Below are 18,005 nucleotides of genomic sequence, written 5' to 3'. Positions count from 1 at the left end.
CGAAAATGTTCGGGTCCGTGTCACGGACACCCCAAAATTCGGTACGAACCCGAACTATACAGTTCGGGTTCGCTCATCCCTAATCATGTGATATTTTTATAGACCAGGTGGTCTCGGATGCGGCGATACCTAATATGTATACTTTTTTTTTATTTATGTAAGTTTTACACAATGATTTCTTTTTTTAAACAGAAAAAAAATCATGTTTTAGTGTTTCCATAGTCTGAGAGCCATAATTTTTTCAGTTTTTGGGCGATTACCTTGGGTAGAGTATTATTTTTGTGGGATGAGATGACGGTTTTATTGGCACCATTTGGGGGTGCGTGTGACTTTTTGATCGCTTGCTATTACACTTTTTGTGATGTAAGATGAGAAAAAATGGTTTATTTAGCACAGTTTTTATATTAAATTTTTTACGGTGTTCACCTGAGGGGTTAGGTCATGGGATATTTTTATAGAGCAAGTTATTACGGATGCTGCGATACCTAATATGTATATTTTTTTTTATTTATTTATGTAATTTTCACACAATAATATCATTTTTGAAACAAAAAAAAATCATGTTTTAGTGTCTCCATATTCTAAGAGACATAGTTTTTTCAGTTTTTGGGCGATTATCTTAGGTAGTGTCGAATTTTTTGCGGGATGAGATGACGGTTTGATTGGCACTATTTTGGGGTCCATATGACTTTTTGATCGCTTGCTATTACACTTTTTGTGATGTAAGGTGACAAAAAATGGTTTATTTAGCACAGTTTTTATTTTTTATTTTTTACGATGTTTATCTGAGGGGTTAGGTCATGTGATATGTTTATAGAGCTGGTCGATACGGACACGGCGATGCCTAATATATATACTTTTTTTTTCCCCCTATTCTTTACCAATTTTTTTTTACTTTAGTGGGGGAAAATGAAGTTTTTGTTTATTTTTACTTGAAACTTTTAATTTTTTGGGGGGGAAAACTTTATTTTTTCAACTTTTTTTTCATTTAATTTTTTGTCCCACTTTGGGACTTGAACTTTGGGGGTCTAATCCTTTACAATGCATTCCAATACTTCTGTATTGGAATGCATTGGCTGTATGAGTAATACTGTGTATATTACTTATACAGCTTCCTGCCTGTGAGATCCAGGGGGCTGAATCTCACAGGCTCTTCACCGGACGGCAGCGCAATGCCTTCCTTAGGCATCGCGCTGCCTTCCATGCCATCGGGTCCCCCCACAGCCCCATGGGGACCCGATACTACCGCCGCCCACACAATAAAAAGCCGCAAACCGCAGGTTTTTGTTCATCTATGTGATGTAGCATACAAAACCACAGTAAACCTAAAATCCTTTGTGACCCTGACAAGGGAAGGAAGTCAAATATAAGCATCACACATCATTTATTGCCTCTTATCTAGGGCTTAATAAAATGTAAAAAATTTTAGAGGCTTAACTCCTTAAAGCAAACCTTTCACCAGGATTTCACTTAATAAACTATTACCAGTACCTTATAGATTATCCTCATTCTGTTTCAATGCATTCTTGTGCCGCTTTCCTGGGATGTATATTCATGAAAAAAACAACTTATAAAGTCCTCGTCTCCAGCTCCTGAAGTCACGCTAGAAGTCAAGGGGGTAGCCCTTCCCTCACTCCGGGCACTACTTAGAGGAGGGGTTAGGGCAGGGGAGTTACAGCCCGAAGTGAGGGAAGGGCTACCCCCTTGACTTCTAGCGTGACTTCAGGAGCTGGAGACGAGGACTTTATAAGTTGTTTTTTTCATGAATATACATCCCAGGAAAGCGGCACAAGAATGCATTGAAACAGAATAAGGATAATCTATAAGGTACTGGTAATAGTTTATTAAGTGAAATCCTGGTGAAAGGTTCGCTTTAAGGACTCAGCCCTATTTCACCTTAAGGACTTGGCCATTTTTTGCAAATCTGACCAGTGTCACTTTAAGTGGTGATAACTTTAAAATGCTTTGACTTATCTAGGCCATTCTGAGATTGTTTTTTTGTCACATATTGTACTTCATGACACTGGTAAAATGGAGTAAAAAAAAAATCATTTTTATTTATAAAAAAAACACCAAATTTGCCAAAAATGTAGAAAAATGTGCAAATTTCCAAGTTTCAATTTCTCTACTTCTATAATAAATAGTAATACCTACAAAAATAGTTATTACTTTACATTCCCCATATTTCTACTTCATGTTAGGATCATTTTGGGAATGACATTTTATTTTTGGGGACGTTACAAGGCTTAGAAGTTTAGACGTAAATCTTGAAATTTCTCAGAAATTTTAAAAAACCAACTGCAGTCACTTTGTGAGGCTTACATAATAGAAACCACCCAAAAATTACCCCATTCTAGAAACTACACCCTCAAGGTATTCAAAACTGATTTTACAAACGTCGTTAACCCTTTAGGTGTTCCACAAGAAATAATGGAAAATAGAGATACAATTTCAAAATTTCACTTTTTTGGCAGATTTTCCATTTTTATATTTTTTTTTTCAGTTACAAATCAAGGGTTAACAGCCAAACAAAACTCAATATTTATGGCCCTGATACTGTAGTTTACAGAAACACCCCATATGTGGTCGTAAACTGCTGTACGGGCACATGGCAGGGCTCAGAAGGAAAGGAATGCCATACGGTTTTTGGAAGGCAGATTTTGCTCGACTGGTTATTTTGACACCATGTCCCATTTGAAGCCCCCCTGATGCACACCTAGAGTAGAATCTCCATAAAAGTGACCCCATCTAAGAAACTACACCCCTCAAGGTATTCAAAACTGAATTTACAAACGTCGTTAACCCTTTAGGTGTTCCACAAGAGTTATTGGCAAATAGAGATAACATTTCAGAATTTAAATTTTTTAGCAAATTTTCCATTTTAATCCATTTTTTCCAGTTACAAAGCAAGGGTTAACAGCCAAACAAAACTCAATATTTATGGCCCTGATTCTGTAGTTCACAGAAACATCCCATATGTGGTCGTAAACTGCTCTACGGGCACACGGCAGGGCACAGAAGGAAAGGAATGCCATACGGTTTTTGGAAGGCAGATTTTGCTGGACTGGTTTTTTGACACCATGTCCCATTTGAAGCCCCCCTGATGCACCCCTAGAGTAGAAACTCCAAAAAAGTGACCCCATTTTAGAAACTACGGGATAGGGTACATATGATTTTTGGTTGCTCTATATTACACTTTTTGTGAGGCAAGGTAACAAGAAATAGCTGTTTTGGCACCGTTTTTCTTATTTACAACATTCATCTGACAGGTTAGAACATGTGGTATTTTTATAAAGCAGGTTGTCACGGACACGGCGATACCCAATATGTATACAATTTTTTTATTTATGTAAGTTTTACACAATGATTTCATTTTTGAAACAAAAAAAATCATGTTTTAGTGTCTCCATAGTCTGAGAGCCATAGTTTTTTCAGTTTTTGGGCGATCATCTTAGGTAGGGTCTCATTTTTTGCGGGATAAGTTGACGGTTTGATTGGTACTATTTTGTGGTGCATATGACTTTTTGATCACTTGCTATTACACTTTTTGTGATGTAAGATGACAAAAAATAGCTTTTTTTACACCTTTTTTTTTTTTACGGTGTTTACCTGAGGGGTTAGGTCATGTGATATTTTTATAGAGCCGGTCGATACGGATGCGAAGATACCTAATATGTATACTTTTTTTGATTTACTTAAGTTTTACACAATAACAGCTTTTTTAAAACAAAAAAAATGATGTTTTAGTGTCTCCATATTCTGAACCATATTATTTTTTTTTTTGGGTGATTGTCTTAGGTAGGGGCTCATTTTTTGCAGGATGAGGTGTTAGGTCATGTGATATATTTATAGTAGAGCCGGTCGATACGGACGCGGCGATACCTAATATGTCAACTTTTTTTTCCCCCTATTCTTTACCAATTTTTTTTACTTTATTTGGAGAAAATGACGTTTTTGTTTATTTTTACTTGAAACTTTTAATTGTTTGGGGGGAAAACGTTATTTTTTCAACTTTTTTTTTACTTTATTTTTTGTCCCACTTTGGGACTTTAACTTTTGGGGGTCTAATCCCTTTTACAATGCATTCCAATACTTCTGTATTGGAATGCATTGGCTGTATGAGTAATACAGTGTGTATTACTCATACAGCTTCCGGCCTGTGAGATCCAGGGGCTGGATCTCACAGGCTCATCACCGGAAGGCAGCGCAGATGCCTCAGGAAGGCATCGCGCTGCCTTCCATGCCATCGGGTCCCCCCTACAGCCATATGGGGACCCGATGGCACCGCCGCATAAGGTAAAACCGCAGGTTTGAATTGACATGGGACCCCCCCTAGCATTTAGCCAAGGTGCCTGCTCAATGATTTGAGCAGGCACCTTGTTCCGATCACCGCCCGCCGAGCGGCGGTGATCGGAAATACATAGGACGTACCCGTATGCCCTGTGTCCTTAAGGACCGGGAAATCAGGGTGTACCAGTACGCCCTATGTCCTAAATAGTTTAAAGGGGTTTTGTTCACAGAAACACTGAGGCAATTGCTTTACCACTGAGCTATCAGCTATGCGCACATATAACACTGTAATGTGTTAGCTTACAGCATTTTAAGCACAGAGCTATAAGCTCAGCAATAGACATACTTTGGTTGTGTGATGTAGCATACAAATACATAGTATATCTATATCTCATTCTCACTTTGACCCTGACCTATGAAGAGCATAAGTCAAACTCAGATGTCAGTCAGGTGTCACATTGGCATTATTTTGATACTTGACTATGATATCTGACCATGTCCTAAAATGAATACTGTAGTCCCGGGCTTTCCTGGTGGAGTGCAATAATTGGGGCTTTTTGTATTTTCTATGTACTCAGCTTTGTATATACAGTTTAATATATCTGCTTTTGGCCTATACCCAGCAATTATGACATGGAGTGCTTTATCTGATTGATGTGCCTAATGTTATTTTTTTCTGTATTAATCTCCACCATGCCTTTCTTTCCTATTTATTGTAATAGAGTTATATATTTTGATTAAATAATTATTATTATATATTTTAGAGGTATAGTCTTTCTTTTTTGGTTTAGGATGTCTTACGTATAAGTCTCCCTTTCCTTCCACGGCTTAAGTATATTCACATGGTAGATCTGTTCCGGCTTTTGCCGCCCTGGCTGGTGTTGTTCACCTCTCCAACTTTATTGAGTATCTCGTAGGGCCCCTGCCACCTAGCCAGGAACTTACTGTACATGGTTGGTATCAGAACTAAAACCCAATCCCCCGGGTTAAAGATCCGGACCAGAGCCTGCTGATTATAGACCAGACTTTGGGCTCACTGAGCTTCCTCCATATGCTCCCTAACAAGAGGCCACACTGTCTCTATCCATTCTTGCATCTGGGTAACAAACTCAATAACACTTTTATACGGAGTGGGCTGTTGTTCCCATGCCTCTTTGGCTACCTCCAAGAGACCGCGAGGGTGTCTGCCATATAGCAGTTCGAAGGGTGAGAACCCAGTAGAGGTCTGGGGTACCTCTCGCACTGTGAACATGAGATAGGGCAGAAGAAGGTCCCAGTCCTTCCCAATTTTAGCCACCACCCTTTTCAACATATTTTTTTTATGTTTTTAAACCTTTCTACCAGACCGTAGCTGTTTTATGTGCAGCAACTTACAGGGTTCCCTCATCACCTTGGACATAAAAGGGGTCCACTGATCGGTCAAAACCTCTTTAGGTAGCCCCACTCAGGAGAACATTTCCATTAGCTCCTTAGCTATTAGTTTAGCCGATGTATGTTGCAGTGGCACCGCCTCCGGATACCGTGCGGAGTAGTCTAGGACTACCAAGATGTGTTGGTGTCCTCTAACAGACTTTGGTACTGGGCCTACGAGGTCCATAGTGATATGCTCAAACAGTACCTCGATGATTGGGAGAGGTACCAAGGGACTACGGAAAAGGTGCTGGGGGCTAGTTGCCTGGCTGGTCGGGCAAGACTTACAGAATTCGTCCACCTCCCTAAACACACTGGGCCAGTAAAACCATTGTAGAATCCGGTCCTGTGTTTTCTGCATTCCCAGATGACCCCCGAGAACATGTTGGTGGGCTAACTCTAACACAAATTTGCGATAAGCCTGGGGCACCACCAACTGTTCAATGGTTTCACCCCGCAGCTGGTTTACCAGATCCAACATATCCTGCTAAACCACAAAACGGGGAAACACTGACTCTGTCCCAGCTTGTTGTGGTTCACCATCTACTATTAATACATTTTCCAAGGCTCGGGATAGGGTGGGGTCCCGGTGTTGTGCAGTAGCAAAATTATCCCGGAGACATTGAGGTCTGCCAGCTCAGGGCCCGGCGGCAAGTCCTCCACGTCTCTCCTCTCAGTGGGGTTGTCTCCTCCTCTTCCACCGAAGTGGCGGTCACCCCTACCACGGGCCCTTCGGCCTCGGGTTCCCAGGGTTCTGGCCTCCCCCTGGAGCAAGGCCACTCTGCTGTGGTTACCCCTGTCTCATGGGTATCAGTCACTTTCTTAGCAGGCCAGAGTGCCTCGAAACCAGGGAAGTTTCTCCCTATTATAAGTTCGTAGTGTAAGTTTGTGGCAAATGCCACTTCATGAGTCTACCTGCCAGCCCCCCGTGGCTAGAGACACCAGGGCAGTGGGATAGTCTTTTAAGTCCCCATGAATGCACATGACCCAGACTTTCCGGCCAGTATACTCAGAGGAATGTACCAGGTGAGCCTTTACTAAAGACACCACACTCCCTGAGTCCAGCAGGGCTTCCGCTGGAGTGTCTCCCACTTCCACCTGGCACAAGTAATTTAGAGTTCCTGGGGTACCCTCTGCACACAGCTTCCTGGCATATAACGACTGACGAAAGCCATAGTTCGTGTCCATGGGTTCCACCTGATGTGGACAGTCAGCTCGTACATGGCCAGGCATCCCGGGCAGGTTTGGTTGACACAAGTCGCCGGGTCTGGGGTGGAGATTTACGGGATTTGATTCTGGGTAGCCTTATAGCGTTCCACCAAGTCTACCATCTCAAGGGCATTACCTGGAGAGACCTGGCAGATCCATTGCTGGAGAGGCGGCAAAGCCCTCCAGAACATATTAGCCAATAGTCTATCCAGCATAGCCGTGGGACTCAGCACCTCAAACTGTAGCCACTTTTGCAAAAGGTGGAGTAAGCCATACTACTGGGGTCTCGCGGGCTCAGACGGCTTAAACCTCCACTGATGTACCCGCTGGGCCCGGACCAACACATTCACCCCCAGTCTTGCCAAAATTTCACCCTTCACTTTTTGGTAGTTGGCCGCTTGATCGTCCGGCAAGTCGAAATACACCCGCTGGGAATCAGATGCCAGGAACGGAGCGACGAACTCGGCCCACTGGTCTCGGGGTAGCTTCTCCCCTGTGGCCACTTTCTCCTAAATCACCAGGTAGGTTTCGATTTTGTCTGCAGGTGTCATCTTAGAAATCGCCTCACGGACTGCGTTCTGGGCATCGTAGACCCTTGGGGTTGCTCCTGCTTTCTGCAAAGCCATCACGTGTTGTAGCAGCAACTGGTTGGTCTCTTGCTGCTGCTTGTTATCCTCCCGTTGTTGCAGGTTTGTCTCTCGCTGCTGCAAATTAGCCTGCATGAGAGCCTTCACAACTGCCTCCATTTTGTCGTCTAACATGGGTTGTAATACTGCTGGTTTGATGTATGACATACCTCCGTTCCCAAAAATGCAAGCCAAAAAATATTTTGGCGTTCACGCCAGCCTCACTGTTTATGCCCCCATCTTCCACCAATTGTGGGGATTCGCTCTGGTAGTTAGGATAAGCGGGCGCAGTACAGAGGCAAAATACAAGTTCGTAATTTAAAATTCGGTGTTTATTCACACATGATGCCAAAAACATCACTTTTGCAGTGTTGGTGTTACTTCACACCCAATGGAAAGTTAATAAAACAAAAGTTACCTTGGTGGCAGTTCTGCCTCAGAAAATTCAAATACAGGCTTTAGGCGGCCTGTTCCCCTGACACACGGGTCTCCGCTCTCCAGCCCAGCAAAGGCCCCAGATGCCACACAGACCTCCTGAGCTCCACTGTCAGACGGAGGTAATCCTCTCCACCTGACAGTGCTAGCTGTTTTTTATGTCTGGCAAAACCCGCCGGAACGTGGGGAGTAGTCACCCACCCAGCACTTTGACTACTTCCAGTAAGAGCCGTCCCAGATCAGCTATTGCAGCCTTGCTAAGTACCAAGGTGTCAAACAGCAACTGCTGCTGACACATAAAAAACGGCTCTTACTCCACCGAGGACAGGAACCTCCGTGACACGTACCTATCATCCACGATGATTCCTTGTACCTTCTTACAATATATATACTGTATATACATTTCACACAGAAGTCAATCTGGCTTCTTAGTGTCAACTCCAAACAGCCTACGATGACCTGTCTACTATGTTCAAATGCCAGAAAATTTCTGATGTTTTATGAGAAAATCTGGGACAGCAGGCAAATATACAGCACAGAGTTAGGCCAACTGCTGCTCTCACCCACTCCCATAAAAATACAAAAACACACTGGGATCAGCTGACCATATACACTGCCTGGCCAAAGAAAAGATCATCACCTGGATTTAAACAATCAAATAGGTAAGAGCCTCCCAATTTGTCAGGTCTAGGTTCAGCAACGTTATGTTCCCAAAGAATGAGGTCAGCTGATTATCTGAATATACTCAATGACCAGGTTATTCCATCAATGGATTTTTTTCTTGCCTGATGGCACGGGCATATTCCAAGATAACAATGCCAGGATTCATTGGGCTCAAATTGTGAAAGAGTGGTTCAGGAAGAAAAATAAATTTTTTACAAATGGATTGGCTACCACAGAGTCCAGACCTGAACCCCATTGAGAATCTTTGGGATGTGCTGGTGAAGACTTTGCGCAGTGGTCCAAATCTCCCAATACAAGATCTTGGGGATAAATTAATGCAATGCTGGATAGAAATAAATGTTGTGACATTGCAGAAGCTTGTTGAAACGATGCCACAGCGAATTTGTTCCGTAATCAAAGCTATAGGTGTTCCAACAAAATATTACAGTGTGTGACTTTTTTTTGGCCAGGCAGTGTATGTTTATTTCAGTTGAGAGAAGTAGATAAGCTTATGCCTATATGAAATTCAACATACCTGATCCTTGATTTTCTGGTTGGATTCACCCCATGCACATTGATTACTTATGCTTGATAAACAGATCATAAATGTGTAGTATTTGCTAAACAGTAGGGTCCACAGACATAGATCACAAAATATGCTAATGTTATTAATTCAATTACTATTGCAGCTACAAATGCTATCTCAGCTATGGGAAATATGGCAGATCAGACAGACATGGAGATGCTTTTGGAGGAAAACTGTTCAGCAATAGATCTGCTCAGCTTAGCAGCACAAATAGCTCTAGACGTAAGTAAAAAGCAAAGATTACCTATATGTACACACATGGACAAAATTGTTGATACCCTTCTGAAAGAAAAACCCACACTGGTCACTAAAATAACTTGATGGGACTGTAGCCAATCTCCCTAGATGTGACTGCAAGAGGAAAAGTGTTGACAAATTGAAGTACAAATGGTAACCAAAGAGCCCAGAACAACTTCCAAAGAGATTAGAGATGAACTTCAAGGTCAAGGTGCATCAGTCACCTTCAGCCACCTACCAGCGTAGCAACAATCTACGGGATATGTTGACACACAGTTTATATGTAGGTCCCAAATCGCAGTCTTGGCTGCGGAGTTCGCTCACAGGGACATTTCCCTGTGGATCGTGCAAATTCTGTAGATTTATAGATAAGACTAAGAGTTTTGCCAGCAGTACCTTAGAGAGAACCTTTTTTATCAGGTCATTCTACAACTGTAAGTCGGCTGGGGTTATCTACCTTATGACATGTGTTTGCGGTATTAAATATGTTGGCAAAACCATCAGAGAGCTCAGGCGTCGCATTGGGGAACATGTCTTGGATATTACGAACTTAAAAGACACCCCGATTGCACGCCATGTATCAGAATTTCATAATGGCAATGCATCATCGGTTAAATTTCAGGTGATTGATTCTGTGAAGGTGTCATCCAGAGGCGGTGATTGTGACCGCATTTTGCTACAGAAAGAGGCAAGATGGATTTTTTTCTTGAAAACCATCAAACCATCCGGCCTCAATGATGCCATTTCATATGTCCCCTATATATGAATGAACATCAGAAGTGTGTCTTTTCATGGTTGTTATCAGAGGGATACTTTGTATATTTACATGAGCCTCTGTCTACATATGTAACTGTGTGTCGGCGCTCCTTAGGAGGATCTTCGTCTGTGGTTTCACTCCACTGTATATTCATTATTAGGTTTGTAATCTGCGGTGACAATACATACCGAACCGCTATGAATTTCCCTGGTTATTATGCGGCGCATAGCGCTTCCCGTGAGACTAACATAATACCTCCCGCTGCTTTGCTAATGGTGTTTTCTGTACTGAGCCTCCTGGCCGGATTGGCTGGCAGGCGGGGGGTGTGTCTAGCAGGGCGGGGTTTACCCTGTAAATCTCGGCGTTCTAGGAGCCGCTTCGCGGCCATTACAACGCCGGCTAGTCTGCACACCAGCACGCTGTGCCTCAATCTAGAGGTTGTCAGCCTAGGCAGGACAATATATTACGAGTGATAACCTCACACTAGAGGAAGTTTAGTGCTAGTGAAATCACTCTGTTGCTGCCTACTGTTCTTAGCTTCTGGCAATATATCTATGTCAGAGACTCTGGCCACATCACTGGTGGTGGACGCCCACAGCCTCGGTTAAATATACAACCTAGAGGTTTTGGGCTGCACTGCCTGTGGTGTCTATGTTCACGGCCTCTGCCAGACACTTACGTCAGAGGTTTTGGGCTATATCATTGACAGTATTTGCTTACAGCCTCGGGTAAACTGAGAGGTGGTGGCATGTACTATCCATGGTGCATTTGCTCCTGATGAAATGCATATTTAATGCATAGAAACGTGTAGAGATTAGACCATCTAGGATAGGGGAGGGCTATCATAAGCTCCAGATACATCCAGTGGAGCTAACTTGGTTTGCCCGCACCTTATCCTGCACCTGTACTACATCAGTGCAGTGAATGTCTGCGCGCTGACATTCACTGTTAGGAGAGACACCTGGTGTTTCGGTACCAGGCATCCACCTTGTTAGTACCAGGTACCCAGGCTCAACATCTGGTACCTGTGGTATCTTAGCCCCCTTAGTGTTGGTGGGTTTATTGTGGGATCCACCGTTCGCCACAAGGTGGCTTTCGTGCCGCCTGTGCGGCTGTTCTAGGTGAGGCCCCACAAATGAGTGTAGATTTACGTTGCTGCTTTTTGCAGTGATTCAGTATTTACCCCTTTATTCTAACAAAATAAGTTAATAAAATGTATTATTTTGTTTTAGCGTCCTACTCTCACTTATATTTGTTCAAGGTGCATCAGTGTCAGATTGCACCATCTGTCACTGTCTTAGCCAAAGTGGACTTAATTAGAGTTGAGCGAACACCTGGATGTTCGGGTTCGAGAAGTTCGGCCGAACTTCCCGGAAATGTTCGGGATCCGAACCCGACCCGAACTTCGTCCCGAACCCCATTGAAGTCAATGGGGACCCGAACTTTTCGGCACTAAAAAGGCTGTAAAACAGCCCAGGAAAGGGCTAGAAGGCTGCAAAAGGCAGCAAAATGTAGTTAAATCCCCTGCAAACAAATGTGGATAGGGAAATGAATTAAAATAAAAATAAAATAAATTAAAATTAACCAATATCAATTGGAGAGAGGTCTCATGGCAGAGAATCAGGCTTCATGTCATAGCAGAGAATCAGGCTTCACGTCACCCACCACTGGAACAGGCTATTGTCAGATATTTAGGCCCCGGCACCCAGACAGAGGAGAGAGGTCCCATAACAGAGATTCAGGCTTCATGTCAGCAGAGAATCAGTCTTCATGTCAAAGCAGAGAATCAGGCTTCACGTCAGCCACCACTGGAACAGTCCATTGTCACATATTTAGACCCAGGCAGAGGAGAGAGGTCCCATAGCAGAGAATCTGGCTTCATGTCAGCAGAGAATCAGTCTTCATGTCATAGCAGAGAATCAGGCTTCACGTCACCCACCACTGGATCAGTCCATTGTCACATATTTAGGCCCAGGCACCCAGACAGAGGAGAGAGGTCCCATAACAGAGATTCAGGCTTCATGTCAGCAGAGAATCAGTCTTCATGTCATAGCAGAGAATCAGGCTTCACGTCACCCACCACTGGAACAGTCCATTGTCAGATATTTAGGCCCAGACACCCAGGCAGAGGAGAAAGGTCCCATAGCAGAGAATCTGGCTTTATGTCAGCAGAGAATCAGTCTTCATGTCAAAGCAGAGAATCAGGCTTCATGTCACCCACCACTGGAACAGGCCACTGGCCCCGGCACCCAGACAGAGGAGAGGTTCATTCAACTTTGGGTTGCCCCGCAATATAATGGTAAAATGAAAATAAAAATAGGATTGAATGAGGAAGTGCCCTGGAGTACAATAATATATGGTTAAGGGGAGGTAGTTAATGTCTAATCTGCACAAGGGATGGACAGGTCCTGTGGGATCCATGCCTGGTTCATTTTTATGAACGTCAGCTTGTCCACATTGGCTGTAGACAGGCGGCTGCATTTGTCTGTAATGACGCCCCCTGCCGTGCTGAATACACGTTCAGACAAAACGCTGGCCGCCGGGCAGGCCAGCACCTCCGAGGCATAAAAGGCTAGCTCTGGCCACGTGGACAATTTGGAGACCCAGAAGTTGAATGGGGCCGAACCATCAGTCAGTACGTGGAGGGGTGTGCACAGGTACTGTTCCACCATGTTATTGAAATGTTGCCTCCTGCTAACACGTTCCGTATCAGGTGGTGGTGCAGTTAGCGTGGTGGCGTGGTGACAAAACTTTTCCATATCTCTGCCATGCTAACCCTGCCCTCAGAGGAGCTGGCCGTGACACAGCTGCGTTGGCGACCTCTTGCTCCTCCTCTGCCTTCGCCTTGGGCTTCCACTTGTTCCCCTGTGACATTTGGGAATGCTCTCAGTAGCGCGTCTACCAACGTGCGCTTGTACTCGCGCATCTTCCTATCACGCTCCAGTGCAGGAAGTAAGGTGGGCACATTGTCTTTGTACCGTGGATCCAGCAGGGTGGCAACCCAGTACTCCACACACGTTAAAATGTGGGCAACTCTGCTGTCATTGCGCAGGCACTGCAGCATGTAGTCGCTCATGTGTGCCAGGCTGCCCAGAGGTAAGGACAAGCTGTCCTCTGTGGGAGGCGTATCGTCATCTTCCTGCGTTTCCCCCCCAGCCACGCACTAGTGATGGGCCCGAGCTGCGTTGGGTGCCACCCCGCTGTGAACATGCTTCATCCTCATCCTCCTCCACCTCATCCTCGTCCTCCTCGTCCTCCAGTAGATGGCCCTGTCTGGCCACATTTGTACCTGGCCTCTGCTGTTGCAAAAAATCTCCCTCTGAGTCACTTCGAAGAGACTGGCCTGAGAGTGCTAAAAATGACCCCTCTTCCTCCTCCTCCTCCTCCTGGGCCACCTCCTCTTCCATCATCGCCCTAAGTGTTTTCTCAAGGAGACATAGAAATGGTATTGTAACGCTGATAACGGCGTCATCGCCACTGGCCATGTTGGTGGAGTACTCGAAACAGCGCAACAGGGCACACAGGTCTCGCATGCAGGCCCAGTCATTGGTGGTGAAGTGGTGCTGTTCCGCAGTGCGACTGACCCGTGAGTGCTGCAGCTGAAACTCCACTATGGCCTGCTGCTGCTCGCACAGTCTGTCCAGCATGTGCAAGGTGGAGTTCCACCTGGTGGGCACGTCGCAATATGAGGCGGTAAGCGGGAAGGCCGAAGTTACGGTGTAGCGCAGACAGGCGAGCAGCGGCAGGATGTGAACGCCGGAAGCGCGAACAGACGGCCCGCACTTTATGCAGCAGCTCTGACATGTCGGGGTAGTTGCGAATGAACTTCTGCACCACAAAATTCAGCACATGCGCCAGGCAAGGGATGTGCGTCAAATCGGCTAGTCCCAGAGCTGCAACGAGATTTCGCCCATTATCGCACACCACCAGGCCGGGCTTGAGGCTCACCGGCAGCAACCACTCATCGGTCTGTTGTTCTATACCCCGCCACAACTCCTGTGCGGTGTGGGGCCTGTCCCCCAAACATATGAGTTTCAGAATGGCCTGCTGACGTTTACCCCGGGCTGTGCTGAAGTTGGTGGTGAAGGTGTGTGGCTGACTGGATGAGCAGGTGGAAGAAGAGGAGGAGGAAGCTGAGTAGTAGGAGGAGGAGACAGGAGGCAAAGAATGTTGCCCTGCGATCCTTGGCGGCGGAAGGACGTGCGCCAAACAGCTCTCCGCCTGGGGCCCAGCCGCCACTACATTTACCCAGTGTGCAGTTAGGGAGATATAGCGTCCCTGGCCGTGCTTACTGGTCCACGTATCTGTGGTTAGGTGGACCTTGCCACAGATGGCGTTGCGCAGTGCACACTTGATTTTATCGGATACTTGGTTGTGCAGGGAAGGCACGGCTCTCTTGGAGAAGTATGCCGGCTGGGAACAACATACTTTGGGACAGCAAGCGACATGAGCTGTTTGAAGCTGTCTGTGTCCACCAGCCTAAATGACCATAGGCCAGTAGTTTAGAAATGCTGGCATTCAGGGCCAGGGATCGAGGGTGGCTAGGTGGGAATTTACGCTTTCTCTCAAATGTTTGTGAGATGGAGAGCTGAACGCTGCCGTGTGACATGGTTGAGATGCTTGGTGACGCAGGTGGTGGTGTTGGTGGTACATCCCATGTTTGCTGGGCGGCAGGTGCCAACGTTCCTCCAGAGGCGGAGGAAGAGGCCGAGGCAGCGGCAGCAGCAGAAGAGGCCGAGGCGGCAGCAGCAGAAGAGCTAGCAGGAGGAGCCTGAGGGACTTCCTTGTTTTTAAGGTGTTTACTCCACTGCAGTTCATGCTTTGCATGCAGGTGCCTGGTCATGCAGGTTGTGCTAAGGTTCAGAACGTTAATGCCTCGCTTCAGGCTCTGATGGCATTGTTTGAAGAAGTGCCATGCCAGGGAACTCCTTGAATCTGCCTTTGGGGTGCTCGGTCCCAGATGGCGGCGGTCAGTAGCAGGCGGAGTCTCTTGGCGGCGGGTGTTCTGCTTTTGCCCACTGCTCCCTCTTTGTCTTTTGCTACGCTGTTGGCTCGGTCTCACCACTGCCTCTTCCTCCGAACTGTGAAAGTCAGTGGCACGACCTTCATTCCATGTGGGGTCTAGGACCTCATCGTCCCCTGCATCGTCTTCATCCCTGACCTCCTGTTCAGTCTGCACACTGCAGAAAGACGCAGCAGTTGGAACCTGTGTTTCGTCATCATCAGAGACGTGCTGAGGTGGTATTCCCATGTCCTCATCATCAGGAAACATAAGTGGTTGTGCGTTAGTGCATTCTATGTCTTCCACCTCCGGGGAAGGTCTAGGTGGATGCCCTTGGGAAACCCTGCCAGCAGAGTCTTCAAACAGCATAAGAGACTGCTGCATAACTTGAGGCTCAGACAGTTTCCCTGATATGCATGGGGGTGATGTGACAGACTGATGGGCTTGGTTTTCATGCGCCATCTGTGCGCTTTCTGCAGAAGACTGGGTGGGAGATAATGTGAACGTGCTGGATCCACTGTCGGCCACCCAATTGACCCATGCCTGTACCTGCTCAGGCCTTACCACCCTTAGAACGGCATTGGGCCCCACCAAATATGGCTGTAAATTCTGGCGGCTACTGGGACCTGAGGTAGTTGGTACACTAGGACGTGTGGCTGTGGCAGAACGGCCACGTCCTCTCCCAGCACCAGAGGGTCCACTAACACCACCACGACCATGTCCGCGTCCGCGTCCCTTACTAGATGTTTTCCTCATTGTTACCGTTCACCACAATAAGAAAAATATTATTTGGCCCAATGTATTGAATTCGATTCAGGCCTTTTTTTACAGACACCTAACACTATCTGGCTATCTATTTAGGTACCGTATTACACTAATACAGGCACAGCAGTAATGACAGATTTAGCTGAATATAAATTTGAGGCCTATTATTTAGGCGCTGGGTGACAGGTATACATTTACACACAGAATTAGACTTGGAATTGAACAGTAGCGTGTGTGTGAAGTTATTGAGAATAACCCTATCTGCACCTTGAATCTTATATACCCTTTTAGGGATAGATTTAAAGTAGGCCTGATACAGCAGAAACCACTAATTTAGAGAATTGCAAAATTGGGAATTGTATTTCAACCCAGAACAAAAACTGTGCTTTGACGGACACTAAATAACTTGACCAGCTAAAGCAATAATGACAGATTTGGATGAATATAAATTTGAGGCCTATTTTTTAGGCGCTGGGTGACAGGTATACGTTTACACACAGAATTAGACTTGGAATTGCACAGTAGCGTGTGTGTGAAGTTATTGAGAATAACCCTATCTGCACCTTGAATCTTATATACCCTTTTAGGGATAGATTTAAAGTAGGCCTGATACAGCAGAAACCACTAATTTAGAGAATTGCAAAATTGGGAATTGTATTTCAACCCAGAACAAAAACTGTGCTTTGACGGACACTAAATAACTTGACCAGCTAAAGCAATAATGACAGATTTGGATGAATATAAATTTGAGGCCTATTTTTTAGGCGCTGGGTGACAGGTATACGTTTACACACAGAATTAGACTTGGAATTGCACAGTAGCGTGTGTGTGAAGTTATTGAGAATAACCCTATCTGCACCTTGAATCTTATATACCCTTTTAGGGATAGATTTAAAGTAGGCCTGATACAGCAGAAACCACTAATTTAGAGAATTGCAAAATTGGGAATTGTATTTCAACCCAGAACAAAAACTGTGCTTTGACAGACACTAAATAACTTGACCAGCTAAAGCAATAATGACAGATTTGGAAGAAAATATAGATTTGAGGCCTATTTTTTAGGCGCTGGGTGACAGGTATACGTTTACACACAGAATTAGACTTGGAATTGCACTGTAGCGTGTGTGTGAAGTTATTGAGAATAATTTGGTGACAGGCTCAGCTTGACCCTGATGTAGGATATAGCCAAAATATAACCACACTATTGATGGTTAAATGCACGTGGTGACAGGCTCAGCTTGCCCCTGATGTAGTATATGGCCAAAAAATAACCACACTATTGATGGTTAAATGCACTTGGTGACAGGCTCAGCTTGCCCCTGATGTAGTATATGGCCAAAAAATAACCACACTATTGATGGTTAAATGCACTTTGTGACAGGCTCAGCTTGCCCCTGATGTAGTATATGGCCAAAAAATAACCACACTATTGATGGTTAAATGCACTTGATGACAGCTTGACCCTGATGTAGGATATAGCCAAAAAATAACCACACTATTGATGGTTAAATGTACTTGGTGGCAGTGTCACTACCAGAGCTTTGGGACGTTCTCACAGCTCTGTTTCTCCACCCCTGTGATGATGTCACTACTAGAGCTGGGAGGCGTTCTCACTACTCTGTTTACTTCTGGTTTCTTTCACCACAGCTGTCCTTCATGTGTTTGATTTCCCTCTCTTTATATCACCCCTCCTCCTATGATAGGATGTGGATTATAGTTCTCACTTCAGTTGTGGCTCTTGCTTTGGTTTCTTCACTTGTAGCTATCAGTCCACTGGACCTGTGTTCTGCTGCAGCTAGCACTCCGGATTTTGCCAGCCTGTCCTTGGATCCGTCTTCTCTGCGGCTACAACACCTTCAGCTAAGTCTGCAGACATTGTTGTATTCCTGTTTGTTTTCTGACTGGATCTGAGGTGGCCACGGTTCCCTCCATATACTGAGTAGGGCACTGGTGGCCGTGCCCCTTCCACTATTGTAGGGGTTACAGTGGTCATTAGTCTTAGGCACGTGGGCATGCCTCGTTCCA

At 45.3% G+C, this 18,005-nt stretch overlaps 1 protein-coding gene across 1 annotated transcript in view; it reads left to right on the top strand.

Annotated features, from left to right (window-relative positions):
- TEX11 (testis expressed 11) overlaps positions 1–18,005 on the top strand; it is a 1,801,876-nt gene that overhangs the window by 1,588,652 nt on the left and 195,219 nt on the right. The window contains exon 16 of the mRNA XM_040406306.1: positions 9,323–9,441. Coding sequence (XP_040262240.1) covers positions 9,323–9,441 — 119 coding nt within the window. The remainder of the gene's footprint in view (positions 1–9,322; positions 9,442–18,005) is intronic.

The sequence above is a fragment of the Bufo bufo genome, chromosome 8 (assembly GCF_905171765.1).
Source record: "Bufo bufo chromosome 8, aBufBuf1.1, whole genome shotgun sequence".
Classification (NCBI taxonomy): Eukaryota; Metazoa; Chordata; class Amphibia; order Anura; family Bufonidae; genus Bufo; species Bufo bufo.
This window is presented reverse-complemented; position numbering and strand designations above follow the sequence as displayed.